The sequence below is a fragment of the Lepisma saccharinum genome, chromosome 3, assembly GCF_977018435.1.
Source record: "Lepisma saccharinum chromosome 3, izLepSacc3.1, whole genome shotgun sequence".
NCBI lineage: Eukaryota > Metazoa > Arthropoda > Insecta > Zygentoma > Lepismatidae > Lepisma > Lepisma saccharinum.
This window is the reverse complement of record NC_139231.1, coordinates 8863588-8879964: the sequence shown is the minus strand read 5'-3', so window position 1 is coordinate 8879964 and position 16377 is coordinate 8863588. Positions and strand designations below refer to the sequence as shown.

At 39.1% G+C, this 16377-nt stretch overlaps 1 protein-coding gene across 1 annotated transcript in view; it reads left to right on the top strand.

The window, feature by feature from the left end:
* Positions 1–2050: 2050 nt before the first annotated feature.
* Positions 2051–16377, top strand: part of LOC145984910 (G-protein coupled receptor Mth-like) — a 110346-nt gene continuing 96019 nt past the window's right edge. The window contains exon 1 of the mRNA XM_083118298.1: positions 2051–3552. Coding sequence (XP_082974424.1) covers positions 2199–3552 — 1354 coding nt within the window. The 5' untranslated portion in view covers positions 2051–2198. The remainder of the gene's footprint in view (positions 3553–16377) is intronic.

Here is a 16377-nt window from a genome sequence, read left to right as displayed (position 1 = left end):
ACTCTTTTTCATCCTTACCTATTTCCTTTAGGTCCATCTCAACATTATCTCTCCATCTTCTTCTGCGCCTTCCTACTGGTCTCTTACCATCAGGCTTCCCAACAAGAACCCCGTAAACTCCTCTTTCCTCTTCCATTCGTGCCACATGGTCTGACCACCTAAGTCTTCTTGATTTAATTATTCAAATAATATCTAGACATGAATATACATTATATGGTTCTAAATTATGTAATCTTCTCCACTCACCTGTCTCCTCATCCCTTTTAGGTCCAAATACTTCTCCAAGGATTTTATTTTCAAATACTCTTAATTTATGTTCCTCTTTCAATGTAGTGGATCAAGTTTCGCATCCATATAATACTACAGGCCAAATTACTGTTTTGTATATTTTAACTTTTAGTTTCTCAGATATTATACGAGAAGATACAAGTTTTTGAAGATAAAAGTAACACGCATTTCTTGAATTAAGCCTGATTTTTATTTCCTCTTTAATATCATAATCATAACATGTTAGACAGAAACGTGTCGAAATTCGCATTAGGAATACCTGATTTGCTTCGAAAAGATAAGTTAATAATTTACCTGACGGTAATCTCCCAAGTTGAAGACAGTTGCTGGCATTATCAGTCAAGACTTTTTAAATTAATGCACTGCCAATCTGGCTGCTGAAATCTATCAAAACCCACATCACGTTGAAAAGAATCCTTAATCTGTTGGAACTACAACGGGATCAAAACTAGTCAAGTGAGAACGTTCGAAAACTTTTACTTCTCTTGTTAATTTTTATTATTGTTATATTTACTATTATCATTATTATTTTAATTATTATATGCTACCTACTAATTCACATTGTACTTTCTATTTACCATAAATCAATGTCAGTATTAGTATTATATGTAACTTTTTATGTATATATTATTGTCACTTTTTATTAATACGGTAATATTTTTATGTATTAGTATTCTTTATGTATTTTTTTACTATTGTCTGTCAGTTTCTTAACTGTATTATACACAAGGGTTGATTGTAAGAGCAGCCCAAGGGACCGAAACACGCCTGCTTTAATAAAGACGATTGTTATTATTATTATTAGTTTGTATCAAGTTTGGTTTTATGAACAGAGGTTTATCTGGATGGATTTGAGCGCGTGTGCGTATATTATGTGGACGTTTCCGCTCTGGTATTAAACTACAAAATGCTCCATTACAAGATGAAAGCCTTAACCAATAAATAACCCGAAGATCTAAGAAAATTTAATTTTGGCCATATAACTTCACAAAATCTATAGGTGGGTTTCATGTGACGTCAGGATGCGCACAGCCGCAATGTTTAAGGCCAGCTTTATTTGTCGTTTGGAAGGAAATATCAACCACGCAGCGTTCGTTACATCTTCACCAACTTCACATTTGTTATAAATCACGAACGTCTGTGTTAGTATCTTCCTGCCGCCCGCCTGCTTGAATTCCGTATGCTTACAAGAACTGGCCTCAGTCATGGCTGCTCGTCGCAACAATGCAACAGTTTGTGACGTAGCTGAAATGCACCTACATACCGTTATTTCAAATTACAGAAGTTTCGGAGTTGGTGGTGTTTGATATTTTGACATTTCGATATTGTTTAGATGCTGGAAAAAAAGTAGCGACTTCACAAACCTTTCTTTCTCCATTTCTCATGCACGAGTTTTCTGCGCTTCGCTGTTTACACAATGTTTCAATGAAAGGGTGACTTGTGGATTCCCACACGCATGCCTCTCCTCTCCTTTCTGTGTAAACGAAAACACTGGGTCGGGATTGACAACGACGGGGCACACTGCCTCCAGCTGAGGGGAAAAAGCAAACACGGCGCCAGAAATAGACGCAGATTAGCTGAAAGATTTACATTCAACACCCGCAAAAGCTATACCGCTAGTATCATATTTGTAAAAAAGAGAAAGGAAAAAGTATGATGCATATTTAGAAGCCACTGATGCGCAGGCTCTGTAGCTGTTAGCTGGTGGATCACATCTCGGGCGGCCCGAGACTGTCGTCAGTTAGCTATTGGTGCAGGAAGAGCTGACAGGTTTCTTTCCATCATGGATACTTCCCCGTGCCCTTGTACATTGTGTGAGCTGGGAAAGGTTCATTGTTAATGCAAGACCGGAACCGGTTTCTGGTAAATCCTACTTTGGCCGTCGTAGACAAGAATAGATAAGTGCGACAATGCAGTGTCTCGGGTATATGACGATTTGTGTCCTAGTTGTGAACGTTTTGGAAGTGTGCAAGGGCAATGCAAAGTGCAACGAAACGTTCTGCGGGCAAGAGTGCGTCAGGAAATGCTGTCAGGATGGATACGCCCTAGCTTCGTTCAACGAAACGGCCTGTGTTCAGTCGACGGATGAGTTTTCAGTTTTACGTCGTGACCTGAAGACTCAAGGACAGGTGGTTCACGGAATGCCTGTCTGCGGTGAATGTGACGACTTGAAACTTGTGCCTGTGGTGAACGATCCGGTTGGTAAATACAGGAAACGCAGCAAGGATTACTGTGTGGACAAAATCGCTCATGTTAGCACCAAGGACGCGTACGGATTGGTGTGCCAGGGGGAGGAGGAATTTGATGCGGAGGAGATGAGAGAGCCCTTGACATCGCTGCAGAAATGTTGCCCTTCAGGTTTCGGGTATGACGTTACAAAACGAATATGCGGTTGCCAAGAGCATGCCATCCAAACTAACGTACCGACACTTGTCGGCGTAGACGAACACAACCCGATATTAATAGATTTGTATTATGGCAACCCCGTGTGCTCAGAGGGTGACGGCAATTTGCGGGAGGCTCTCGTGGATCTTCTTTTGCCCGTTTCCGAAGTTCATGTTTCTCGGAACGGTCACCTGAACCTGTCGTCTAATCTTTATCGTCCGGGGAAATTCTGTTTTGACCATCCTACGGGGGACTGGGACGTTCCGAACAACACTATGGTCATTCGGGTCTGCAAAGCGAGGTACTGCGACAAAAACCCGTGCATCAGAAAGTGCTGTCCGGAAGGTAAATCGTATTTTGGAAGGCGATGCATGCCTTCGGACAAGGGTTTCGAACCTTCATTCTACGAATATCCGAACACTCCCATCAACATGTCAGCGGTGGGTTACGGAGTGGTGCATAACTTGAAATGCGAGCATGGAAAGTTCGCTTTGTATCCCAACAACGAAACCGATATTCACTTCCTTCTCACGAACGGGAGCCTCTATGTCCCCAGCTACAAAACTGCATATCCGCCACAGATGTATTGCCTGGAACATGCAGTTCTTAAGGAGAAGGACATTGATGAAATAATCGCCCTGCTGTGCTTCACAAAGCCTTCCTCCCCTTCCCGGTACAAATTTTACTCGGTCGGTTTGCTTATTTCATGCGTCTTTCTTCTGCTGACCTTCATCGTGTACCTCTTGGTGCCAAAGCTTCAGAATATGTATGGGAAGACTCTCATGTGTTACTTGTCCAGTGTGTTCTTTGGGTACTTGTTCCTCGCAATAGTTGCGTGGCGGGGTAACTGCAAAACTTTTTGCTTTTGCCAAGTTTTTGGTAAGTACAACAGTTGCAAATTTCTTGCAGAACTAGTAATTGCACGCTATTAATCTTAGATATCTTTTTCGCCTTCTATGAGTGTATCAAGGCATGGCTCTCCGATCACCAGGTTTCTCTCCAGAAATTTTGTCAAATTGGGTAGAATCATTGATCAATGTTTTGAAGATGTTTGCTAAAGAAGGGCTACCCATCCCCCACCCCAAAGGCCAAAGGCGCAATCCACCCAAATCTTCTCATGTGTCCAACCAAATCATGTCATGTGGCCCCAAATCATATAATGTGTCCTCCCGGGCCCCGAAACATATCATTCGTCCCCTCAAATCATGTTATTATCTCTATAAAGCATTTAATTACGAAAGCGTGTCTACTGACAGTAACTCTAATTAGCGTTATTGAACACTATAATTTATCGTCCCTCCTCCCTAAACAGGGATGCCCAACACCCCAAGATCATGGATGCATTACCCCCTCCCCAAATCATTCATCAAAATCCCCCACAATGTTTGGATGAATATGTAATAGTTGATGTTTATTGGAATGCAATACCATGGTGAAATGTACATATTTTATTAATTGTTCACTTTTCGAAATAACGGAACGCTAGCTATTGGTTAAATGTAATAAATTAAATTATATAAAAATGCATTTAAACAGTGTTTGTGAATTGGAGAATAAATCTACACATTTAACACAAATTGTTACAAAACTTAAGATAGAAAATTCAACCTGGGCAAAGAAATAACATGCTGCAGCCGCGTGACCGATTCAATTATTGTTTCACGAGACATTACAGAACCATAGATAGAAATTTTTAAGCTCAGGGCGAGAATATAATACGGTTCCTCCTTCAAAGAACTCGCCCCCTCTGCTTGAGGTAATATATTTATTTTGGTAATCCATAGCAATAATTACGTGGATTTTATCTTCAATGGAAATTTCACTTGTTAACGTAGCATTGTCCTGTGACAAGAAGTTAGAAATGTGAATTTGATAATATTTATTATTGTTTTATCGGGTAACGTTCAAGGTGTTAACATAATTATGTACACTTAGTACAACTATTACAGCATACAGGAAGTCAATAATACAATAATATTACTAATAGAAGTACACCATCCAAATGATGCACCTGCTTTAAATTAAGCAGTGTACCAACACTAAGCATTATATCTGAAGAAGTAATTTTATTAATCAATATCGACAATATCGTCAATGTCTTGTAATGTGGCGATAGTATAAAACTTCACATTCACCGAGTAAAACGTCAGACACACATTTCCTTAAGAAACTACTGCCAGCGAAACGAGCAAGAAAATTTTTACATCCATTACTTTGCAGGCTTTCAAGAATATTAATTTAATGGGGTGTCGTCAACCCTTTCTTAGGATCCCGTGATAGTTACTATTTACGAACGTTCGCCGCCAAAAAGGTGTGTTTGTCTGTGATATAATATTCGAACTCTCCCCCCCCCCCCAACCACCACAGAAATCCCTTGACAATCCAAGACTTAACTCTTTATCAAGAGCTTCATATCTCCCCCCTTAAATTTAATACTCAACCTTCCCACCAAAATTTCCATGACAATTTTAGACTTACTGTTTATATAGAAGAGTGGTATTGCCTCCTCCAAAAGAAATACATTCTCAATCCCCACACCAGAATTTGCGCAACAGTCTAAGACAACAATAATATACAAGAATTGGATGCCCCTCAATTGAATGCTTAATTCCCCCTATACTCTGTCCCGGAAATCTCTGGAGAAAGGTCGCGCACAGCGCAGGGAAGTGGGGGAAATCGGCTGGGCAGAGAGAAGCAGTACACGCTGCTGGAAAGGCTGGTAACTGCAGTCGCTCCCCCCCAATACTCTCAGGTGTTCATTGATGGAGTCACTACTTACGCAGAGACGTTTTCTCGTTCGCTTGCTCCAGGGTATAACTAAAATACCCGCCATAATCGAAGACTTAACGCTGATATTGAAGAGTTGTATCCCCCCAACATTTAATTCTCAATCCCCCCAGAATCCAAGTGTCAATTTAAGGCCTAATATGTAAGATTTGGATATCCCCCCCCCAATAATACATATTACCCGTTACAATTCCCTTGGAAGACTACAAATCGATATCTATATAGCAAGGGCTGTCCACCGGGGGGGGGGGGGGGCGGGGGAATATGGCGCAGACTGCGCCATCGAAATTTTAAGGGGATTTTTTCTTTAATGTAATATAAAATTCAACATTTATATATTTTTTCCAAAATAAATGTAAAGACGTTTACACTTTAGGTACACCATATTTAATCCACTAGATAAAGACAATGAAGAAATTAGAGGTAGCGATGCCCACGGGTGGGTTTGTGGACTCACGTTATGTCCAAGCAACTAACATTTTTTTGGGAGGGGGCGATTTCTTGTGATGAAAATTTCATGTGAAACAGTACAGCATTTGGCACAAGTTGAATTACGTTATTAACTATCCATTGCTGTTACATAAATAGAAATTCTAGACTCCAAGGAAATTGTAACGGGTAATATTATTATTAGGGAAGGGGGGATATCCAATTCTTACACATTGGGTCTTAAATCGACACGTGGATTCTGGTGGGAGATTGAGGAGTAAATGTTGGGGAGGGGGCCAATATCCGACTATTGAATATCAGTGTTAAATTTTAGATTATCGTGGGAATTTTAGTTAGGGGGGCTGAGCATTAAATTTGGGGGGATGTCCAACTCTTGTATATTAATATTACGTCTGAGATTGTAGCGGAAAATGTGGTTTGGGGACGGATATATTTTTCTTTTTGAGAAGGTTATATCTAGGTACTCTTTAATATCAACAGTAAGTCCAAAATTTTGGTTGGAGGATTGAATATTAAATTTGAGGGGAGGAGATACGTATATCAAGGGACTTCTTTAAGGTTCGAACATTATATTTGGGAACTATATTTAGCGATATGGTATGCGCACGTTTCGGCGCCGAACATGGGAAAAGAGTAAATATCGAGGGATCCTATGAAAGTATTGACGTCCCATTAAATTAATATTCTTGCAAGCCTGCAAAGAAATGGATATAAAAATGTTCTTCCTCGCTTCGCTCGCAATGTAGCGTTACAAAAATGCGCGTCTGGCATTTTCATGAGACGATTGTGAAGAATTGTACTTTAGTTGCATTACAAGACAAACAATATTCTAGATATTTATTAACAATATTAAAATTTCTTAAAATATAATGTTTAGTGTCGGTATACTGCTTAATTTATAGCAGGTGAGTCATTTTGATCAAATGGTTCTATTAGCAATATTATTGTATTATTGATTCCCTGTAGGCTATGCTGCAATAGTTGTACTAATTGTGTACTACATAGTAACGCCTTGCACATTACTCGATAAAACAGGAAAATAAACAGTGTCAAATTCGCATTTATAACTTATTGTTACAGGGTAATTTTGCTTTAGCAAGTGACATTTGCACTTAAGATGAAATCCATGTAATTATTGCTATGGATTACTAAAAAATTGTAGTTACCCCAAGCAGAGAAGGTGAGTTCTTTGAAGAAGGCACCTTATTATATTCTCGTCCCGGCCTTAGGAATTTCTAGCTAGGGTTCTGTAATTTTGGATCTTAAGTTGCGTAAGACTTTGTGTTAAATACCCAAATTGTGGGTTATTACAATCTTGTTCTCCAACCACAAACACTCTTTAAATACATATTTATAATTATGACACTTGAGATTGCTAGTTTTCCGTTATTTCGAAAATTTGAACCATTAAAAAATATGGATAGTTTAACAGGCTACTGTATTATAATAAAATTAATTATTACGTATTCACCCAAAATATTTTGAGGGATAAATGCATCCACGGTCTAGCTGGGGTATGGAAACCTCTGTACCGTGTTCAGTAAAGCTTAAGAAAACGTTACTTTCAGTAGACACGCTATCGTAATTAAGCTTTTCATGAGGATTACCACATGCTTTGGGGGGAGGGGGATTGATCCATTGGTCTTGGGGGGGGGGGGGGATGGGCACCCCTGTATATAGCAGCAATGGTTAATTGATAATGTAATTCAACTTGTGTCCAATGTTACCAGTGACGTGCGGTGATGTCGACATTTGGTGCAGCAATCAGTGGGGTGCCCAAGGGAGGTTGATGTGGGTCATAATCTCCCTCCCCCTTTAGGGCCCAGTATTCCTAAAAATAGAAAGAAAAGATTGCAAAATGAGGAAGGACTACTGAATAGAAGTACACGTTAATCTCACCCCCTTTCAAAAATCCAAAATTGTTGAAATGACTACTAAGCCAGAGATCCCGGGTTCGAACCCCGACCTGGACATGGGTGTTATTTGTGTTTGTCCATTCATCAATTGTATCGTATCATCTTGACGATTAGCCGAAAGTGTAGGAAAAGCGTAGTAAAACAAACCAAATCAAACAATCATCAATGATTTGATTTGATTTATGCTACTTAGAGTCGCTGACACATTTGGTTAATCGCGAAGACGATACAATACAATTATTGAAGAAACAAACCCAATATCACCCATGCCGAGGTCAGGGATCGAACCGGGAACTCCTGGTGTCGTAGCGTGCAGTGATAACCACTCCCCCGCGGTTGGTTGATTGATGTTTTAAGTCCACTTTATGCACATAAAATGTAATCGGGACTGGACCTACAGTTTAAAGTAAGATTCGAACCACTATGTGCCTCCACCGGGTCACTTGCACTCCTCCACGGAGGTCGGCCGACAACAAAGCTGAGTGGAAAGCTCTAACTATTCGGATACGTGGGTATTGGTAAAGCAAACTGCGTATTTACTCAGTAGGACGTAAATTTCAATTGGATTTTTGAAACAACATATTTGTATATGATTAACGTTTTTTCAAAAAAATTGCATTGCTTTATTTCCCTAATTTCTCCATCTCACGATATCGTTAAAGAAGGATCCGGGCTCGAGCCCTGGCCTGTGTATGAGTGTTTCTTTGTAACCACTGTTTACTATTTTAATTTAATCAATGTTCATCATCATGGCAGGAGTTAAGCAAAGTGATGGAACAGCAACGCTAAAAAATAAATACAAATAATTTCCTCGCAGTGCATCAGAAGGGCACTGTGAAATCATGAGTCCAGAGTTCTCTGTTTATGATTGTCCCTCATGACTTCCATATGCTCATTAACTACGTATCGCGATAGTTACACAGCTAGAAAAAGTTGTGGAGGTGGCAAAAATTCAATATATTAAAGGGGATAGACAGGTAAGAAAACACACTTTTTTTGTAGTTTCCTCAATAATATTCATTTGGCTTTTTGAGTTCTTGGATATTTTTTTCATTATTCACTGCAGAGTACAACACATAGTGACAAGAATGCGCGCTCGTCACGGGTTCGAATCCCTGCCTGAATTGTTCTTTGTGAGGTCCCTTTATTAATTTCATTATATCATCACTCATCCCCATTTTCGCGATAACCAAATGTGGCAGAAAGGTGAAGTAAAATAAACCAAACCAACAACAACAATTAGTACGCGCGTTTTTCCCCCAAAATTAATACATCCGTATTTATGACCGTTTAGCTTACCCATTTTTTTATTGGGGGCCAAATTATTAGTATATTTAAATAAAACACTACTAAAACAAGAGCGAGAGAGTGTGAGCAAATAGTTGTTATTTAATCTATTATACATATATTCCATATTTGAAAAAAAAATAGAAGAGAAACCATAACATTTTTGTCTCCACATAATACGATTACGTTCCCATTCATATACAAATAAAACTACATCCCATATTATACATACATATTGTACAACGTGTAATAAGTTGTGGTGTAAATACAGAGAACGTAAGTACTGCAGCAAATTTTTCCTACAGTTCTTTAGAGGATTTACAAGGGAATCGAAGGGAAACCAATCCCCTATCTGTCCTATAGGAGGTAGACTGGAGGACCTGAAAGTACGGGCTTTTAACCATTGCAGCGGGGGGCTAGGGGACAAGGGAGGTAGAGGCAGAAATATTCCCTTTCTCTTCGGGCGTTTGTCTATACCTGGAACTGGTGAGGCGGAGGAAGAGCCAGCTAGGGTATCCAGCCTTGCCCGCTGATGACATCGAGGCACAAGAAGCGCATGGACAAGAACTGTTGCATTTGAACTGTGGCTTCAAAACAATAAATATTGTGATTTAAAAATAAGTAGAGATGTGAGATTGATTGATTTATCTCTGCTGGACTAGCTACTCCTCAGCGCACATCACTGAATGCCACATTGTTCACGTCAAATTTCAATCATAAAAATACCCTCCCCCCCAAAGTTGAGTAGACACAACATGCGTCCCATCTGTGGCCACCCCTGCCCCTATATACTTTATTTTCTTCATGTAATGGATTCAATATATTGGATTTAAGGTGTAAACTTTTTACATATATTTTAGAAAAATATATAAATGTTGAATTTTATATTATTTGAAGGTAAAAAAAATCCCCAAAAAATCTGGATGGCGCAGTCTGCGCCATAATCCACCCCTGTGCGCACACCTGTGCAAAGACTTCATGACACATACAGTGTCTTGGAAATAGGGTTACGAGACGTCCGGTTTTTCCCGGATATGTCTTACATTTCAGTCTTTTGTCCGGTGTCAGGGAGGAATTTGAAAAATATTACAAATGCCCTATATTCTGGGCGTCACGTAATATTAATTATAAAAATGCGTGTTCACAGTCGAAGAAAGAAAATTATGCAGGTTTGAAGTCTAAGGACTGCACTCCCGATCTCAATAGTGAAATTTATTTTGATTCAACCATTCCCCTTAAATTAGAAGCTTGTCCTGCTAGAACCATAACGGAAGTAATTAATGATGAAAGTTTTTGGGCCATATTCTGTTCAGTGCCTGAGTGGAATATCTGATTTAAATTAATGGAACAAGGCCTTTCCCATTCTTTTTCAATATTTTGACTACAAAGCAAGGGGTATAAAAAACAAAGTTATTTAACTAGAAGCTACACCCAGATGAAACCATTTCAAGTTACGGTAATTGCTGGACATTTTGTTTTTGCCATTCCAAGATATAAAGCAAATGTTGAGAGAGTATTTAATTACAATCAGCACAACGGACTCATGAGAGAAATAATTTTGTCATAAACCTTGTAAAATGTTTGGTACTGCTTCAGTATAATTTCAGAGTTTGACTGTTTAGTTTCTCATAAATACCGTGCGTCCATTTCGATCTGCAGCCGAGAGATCGGGAGAAGCGTGGCGGGCGGCACTGACGGAGATGCCGACATTTGCGGCCTGAAATGCCCGCTTATTTTTATGGACATATGCAGACATTTATATAAATATTGCAAAACGAGCACTAACCTGTGTTATAAGAGTATGGTTTTAATTTTAGTAGCTTAGTGACTGTATGTGCCGATGATTTTGACACGCCCACCTCTTGTGAAACACGGCGTAGAGGTTTGTTTGGAGAACGTTCTAACGCTGCACCAATATCATCGAGTTTTGCTTCGGTTAGAATCCGTCGTTTTTGCTTAGGTGTTTTAAAATTTAACGATACAGTTTCTCGTAATTTAAGGACAAGATGTCTAACCGTATCTCTGTGTGGAGTTGAAACGCATGGGAATTTCTGTACAAATTACATACACACGTCTCGACACGAGTTTGTTTTCACGTAGGTACGTGTCATACATAAAAAAAATCTTTGTTCTAACGTGAATCTTGCGGCTGGCATTCCAATCGTCTCACTGACCCGTCACACATACACACTACAATAACACAAACAAGTAACTACAAGTAACTACAAGTATAACACTCTTGCGCACAGTACGAAATTAACACGCTCTTTGTTTACATTGCTCGCCACTATATTTACAACATTGTCTTCATCTAGTCGCGAAGGAACAAAAAACTCGAGCTCGGAGATTTCGGATTGCAAGGAAGCTCACGAACACTATTGACTTTTAACGGTTTCTTCTACAGCGTAATCTTGATACAGTGTTGCACATTCAAAACCTCCAAACGATCCCCATCGGCACAAAACTCTTTCAAGGATATAAACTTAAGTTGGACGTTACTGGTCAAAACTATGATTAAAATGTTTTATTATCTGTGGCTCTTAACATCGTTTCTAAAGCGTATTTATTTGTGCATATAAGAGCAGAACTTGGATGAATTACAGAAGAACTTTTGCGTGTTATAACACAGGTTAGTGATCGTTTTGCAATATTTATATAAATGTCTGCATATGTCCATAAAAATAAGCGGGCATTTCAGGTCGCAAATGTCGGCATCTCCGTCAGCGCCGCCCGCCACGCTTCTCCCGATCTCTCGGCTGCAGATCGAAATGAACGCACGGTATATTTTGACTAAACCTGAAATTTTGAGATAAATGGCTCATCTAGAAGTATCAGTTAAAACATGTATTAAGAAATGGTTAATTATAAGTTTGGAACTTTTGCATTTAAGAATTCATTAAGAAATCATATTTTTTTCTTTAAAACTGAAAAGTACTAATTTTTAGTTACTTTCTAACGTGTTAAAAAAATGTGCATTATATATTGCGAATGTTTTGTGTCCTACATTTCCCTCATATCGATCTGGTAACCCTAATTGGAAACCAATCACGATTTCATTACTTAGACTAAAATTTTAGTTTAGAAGCAACCAGTAATCTAAAGAAAGTCACGAAACGTATCAAGGGGCATAATTTTGAAAGATCAAAAAATACAATAAAAAATATATCTAATTGTACTGTTGATTTTTCAAAACTAATATTTTATTTCTAGTTATTATTTGAGTTCTAGTTTGTCTCCACCAATTTTCCAGTACTCTTCGTCTCTTTAATCCAAGGTTTGTTCCCAAGAGAAGAAAAAAAGTCTTGGCCACTGCCCTGCGTGTCGCAAGCCAAATATGCTACTCTATTGGCAGGTTTTGCACCTAAAGTAAAATTTTCAAATTGCTACTTTCTGCGACTCGAAACTTTTGGTGACTATGCGGTAGATGTGCATACTGTCACGTTGGAAGGTTCTAGGTTCGAGTTCCGACGTGTATCCGTACTTATAGTAATTTCATGATCGTTGGGATTAGCCTAAAAGTCAGATAAAGAGAATTCAATAAGTAAAAATATAATATAAAAGCCCAGCTCTTCTGCAGATCATTTTTAAGTGAATAGAATATGGGAGTGGGGGGATCGGTTCCTGCATTTCCATTGCAAATGATATTTCAAAGTCTTATTATATTTCTGAAATATTGAATAATATAGTAATTGGAATTGATAAACCTATCCAAACCAATTAAGAACTTAAACAGTAAAAATTCTATTATTACTGTATAGCAGTGGCGCGATTAGGGAGGCGTGGGGGGAAATTTCCCCTTCACGTTTCTTAATTTTTCCCCGCACTATGCTAAACCTTATCCCCCAGTTTTGGAAACTAATCGCCACCACTGTTGTACAGCGTATATTAGTATTTGTGTTGTGTTAACACTAGAGCTGAGCCGATACAACCATTTGCCGATACCGATACCGATGTTGACACCGATACTTGTATAATTCCAGTATAAAATAACCGCCCCCTGTGGCGGAGTGGTTAGCACACCCAGGGGTCCCGCGTTCGAATCCTGGCCGGGGCATTGATATTTGTGAGTGTCCATTCATCAATTCCATCATATCATCACTCATCCCCCATCTTCGCAAATTAGCCAAAAGTGGCACAAAAGGCGAAGTAAAATAAAGCAAATCAAATCAAATCCAGTATGAAATAACAAAGGCTAGTTACCGAGTCATATAACTCGTCACATCACTAGGCACGTATCTAGAAATATAATTTGGGGAGCCAGTCCGACTCAAGTGTCTCAGAAATATAATAATAAAACTGTTTCTATTTAATACGATAATATAATTATTGGTCGATTCGTAATAATATGTAAATTAATTATTTAGAACTTAATTTCTCCGATGCGTATGGAGTATTGTTGTATGTAACCACATACGTTAATACCTATTTTGTTCTTTCTATCTTGACTAAAAAATATTGTTATTACATAAATAGTGAAAACACGCTATAAAATCAGAGATAAAACTGCAAATATTCATCATCTTGATTACGTGTAGTTAAGACCGCTAAAAGTTGTGTAAAAACAACTGTCCTGGCAAGGAAATTCATATCAAAGATGTCCCAGGTTCGATACTCAGTGGAGGCACACAGTTGTTCGTGTACCACTTTAAAATATAGGCCCAGTCCCGATTAGTAGAGGCATATATTTTTGGTAAATAAAAGAGCAAAATTTCGGTACAAAAACTGAGTCAATTTCGGGTGCAAAAGCGGTAAATAAAATAAAATATCGGTGTTATAGCGGTGAAAAATTGGATGAAAAGTGATATATAAAAAGACATTTTGGTTTTAAAATTGTGAATATAATCCTAAATTTGATTTAAAAACTACACTTATTCCACAGAATTAACATTTCACTTCTAATAGCACATTTATGTAGTTATCAGAGTATTAAGTTTATTTCTGTGTAAAGGAGTACATTTTCGCTTCTCCAACATTAACAGCAGAATTAATCAATTTTCCGAGAATTGCATAATATAGGATAATTCAGACCTCGGAAGGTGTCGCGTCGGTGAATAAACCCTGAATTTCGTGTTTAAGAGTTAATTTCGCTTTTTGCAGTTCCTTTCGCATTATTTCGTGACAAAACATGGTCACAAAATGCATCTCACACCTTTCAAAAACATGAAAAATTAACACTACAATGTGTTTTTTTCAAATTTCGTTTTTCGTCAAAAACGAAATATGCATGCCCCTACCGATTAGCTTATCTTCCTTAGTACCGTCATTCCGAATCTAATCTCGGCGGAAATAATTGATTGATTGATTTGCTTTATTTTACTTCGCTTTTTTGCCACTTTTGGCTAATTTGCGAAGATGCGGATGAGTGATGAAATTGATGAATGGACACTCACAAATATCCATGACCAGGCCGGGATCCGAATTCTGTTGTCGTAGCGCGATGTGTTAACCACTCCGCCACGGGGGGCGGCTTCCGGCGTAAATAAATAACCCTTATCGTTTGACTTGCCTTATACCGGCAGTCACACGAAAGACAGAAGTGAAGAGAATAAGTATAAAATGTTGATTCCCCTCCCCGCTTGAACGTAGATAAAACAATGCTAATTTCACAGTGACCTTCATCCCTCATTTCCAATAACTCCGCAACTACCTGACGCGGCATTGGTGCGGCGGCGGGTTAAAAACATCCACCTATCTTACAACCACGAGCTTCAAGCAAGAATTGGCAATGAATGTTTATTTCCTACAGCATTAACTAAGCAGTTACATGCATTCTTTATCACATTTGGGTTCAGTTTTCACTTACCCATGCCTTTGATCTTGCCATCTGCTTCCCAGGAGGGTGAGGTTTTATCCAGTGTTTCTAGGAAAATCTATGGAACTTCCTGTCCTGGTCTCCCAATCTGTCACAAGGAAGGGTGAACGAACTTTTAAAAAGGACAAATGTTGAGACGTGCTGTTGCCTTTGCCCGCTCTTCTAGCCACTGAAAATCTTTGGTATCGGTAAAAGAAAATCAACCAATACTCACCGATGCCGATACCGCCAGTATCGTTATCGGCTCAGCGCTGGTCAACACCTAGTGTATTTTCTTGCAAAGATTCCACAGAATTTCCAACCAATCTTTCGAACGGTCAGTCTGTAATTTGAACACTCATGTGACCAGTGGCGTGCCCAAGAGGGGATTGGTGTGAGTTAAAACTAGACCTCGGATTTTTAGGTTCTAAAAAGTGTGCTTTAGGTTCCCAAAATAGGCTCTAAAAATCCTAAAATAGGTTTGAAAAACCTTAAAATAGGTTCTGAAAATCCTAAAATACAAATACACATAGTTATAAATACTTCTTATTTCTTTATCAATAAATAAAGGTAAACTAACTAGAGCTTTAGTATTGTGCAATTTAATCTTGCAATTTTAAACGTTTTACTTGGAGGTATGGTTAAAGTAAAGTAAAGTAAAGTGCTCCCCTGTGCTATGCACAACGTCATGAAGGCGTATAGGGGGTGTGGGGTTAGGGCCTCACACTTTGTTGATCACGGCAGAAGATGGTGGTGATGTAATCAGCACAACGTCCTGGCCGCCTTTTCCCCCAGAGTTTCCTCCTGGTACCCACTTTATACGACGCTGGGTGGTGGGCGCCGAAGCCGCTTGAACAGGTGGAAAAAAAACCCTGTTCTCCCCCACCGGGGATCGAACCCAGGTCTCTCGCATGGCAGACGCCATAACGACTGAGCTACCGCGGCTTTCGGTATGGCGGAAGTATCTATTAATTTTAGTTTAGAATGAACTTACGGTGAACTTTCAGTATATTTTGTGGTTTCATCACGGTACAGTTATGAATTTTTTACAGTGTACAGACTTTCTTTAGTTATGATCGATCCATTCGATTAAATCGATTGATTGATTGAATTGTTATTTTACGTCCCCTTCCTGCTGCTTTTACCTTCGCGACGATGAGGATGATATTATGAAAATGATGGACACTCAGAAAGAACACTAGTGCCTCCCCGACGGTGTAGCGGCAACGTCGTCTTCTCGTAATCAAGGGGTTCCGTGTTCGATATCTGTTTAGTGGTTCGGATCCCACACTAACCAGTAGGTCCAGGCCAAAATAGCTTATATGTGCATAAAGTGGACTTAAAAAAAAAAAAAAAAAACACTCCAGGCCGAAATTCAAACTAGGGTCTCCTGCCGCATTAGCGCTCTGTGCTAACCACTCAGCTACGGAGGTCGGCATATAACCCAGTCCAGAATCCTCTGCGTTGAGGTGA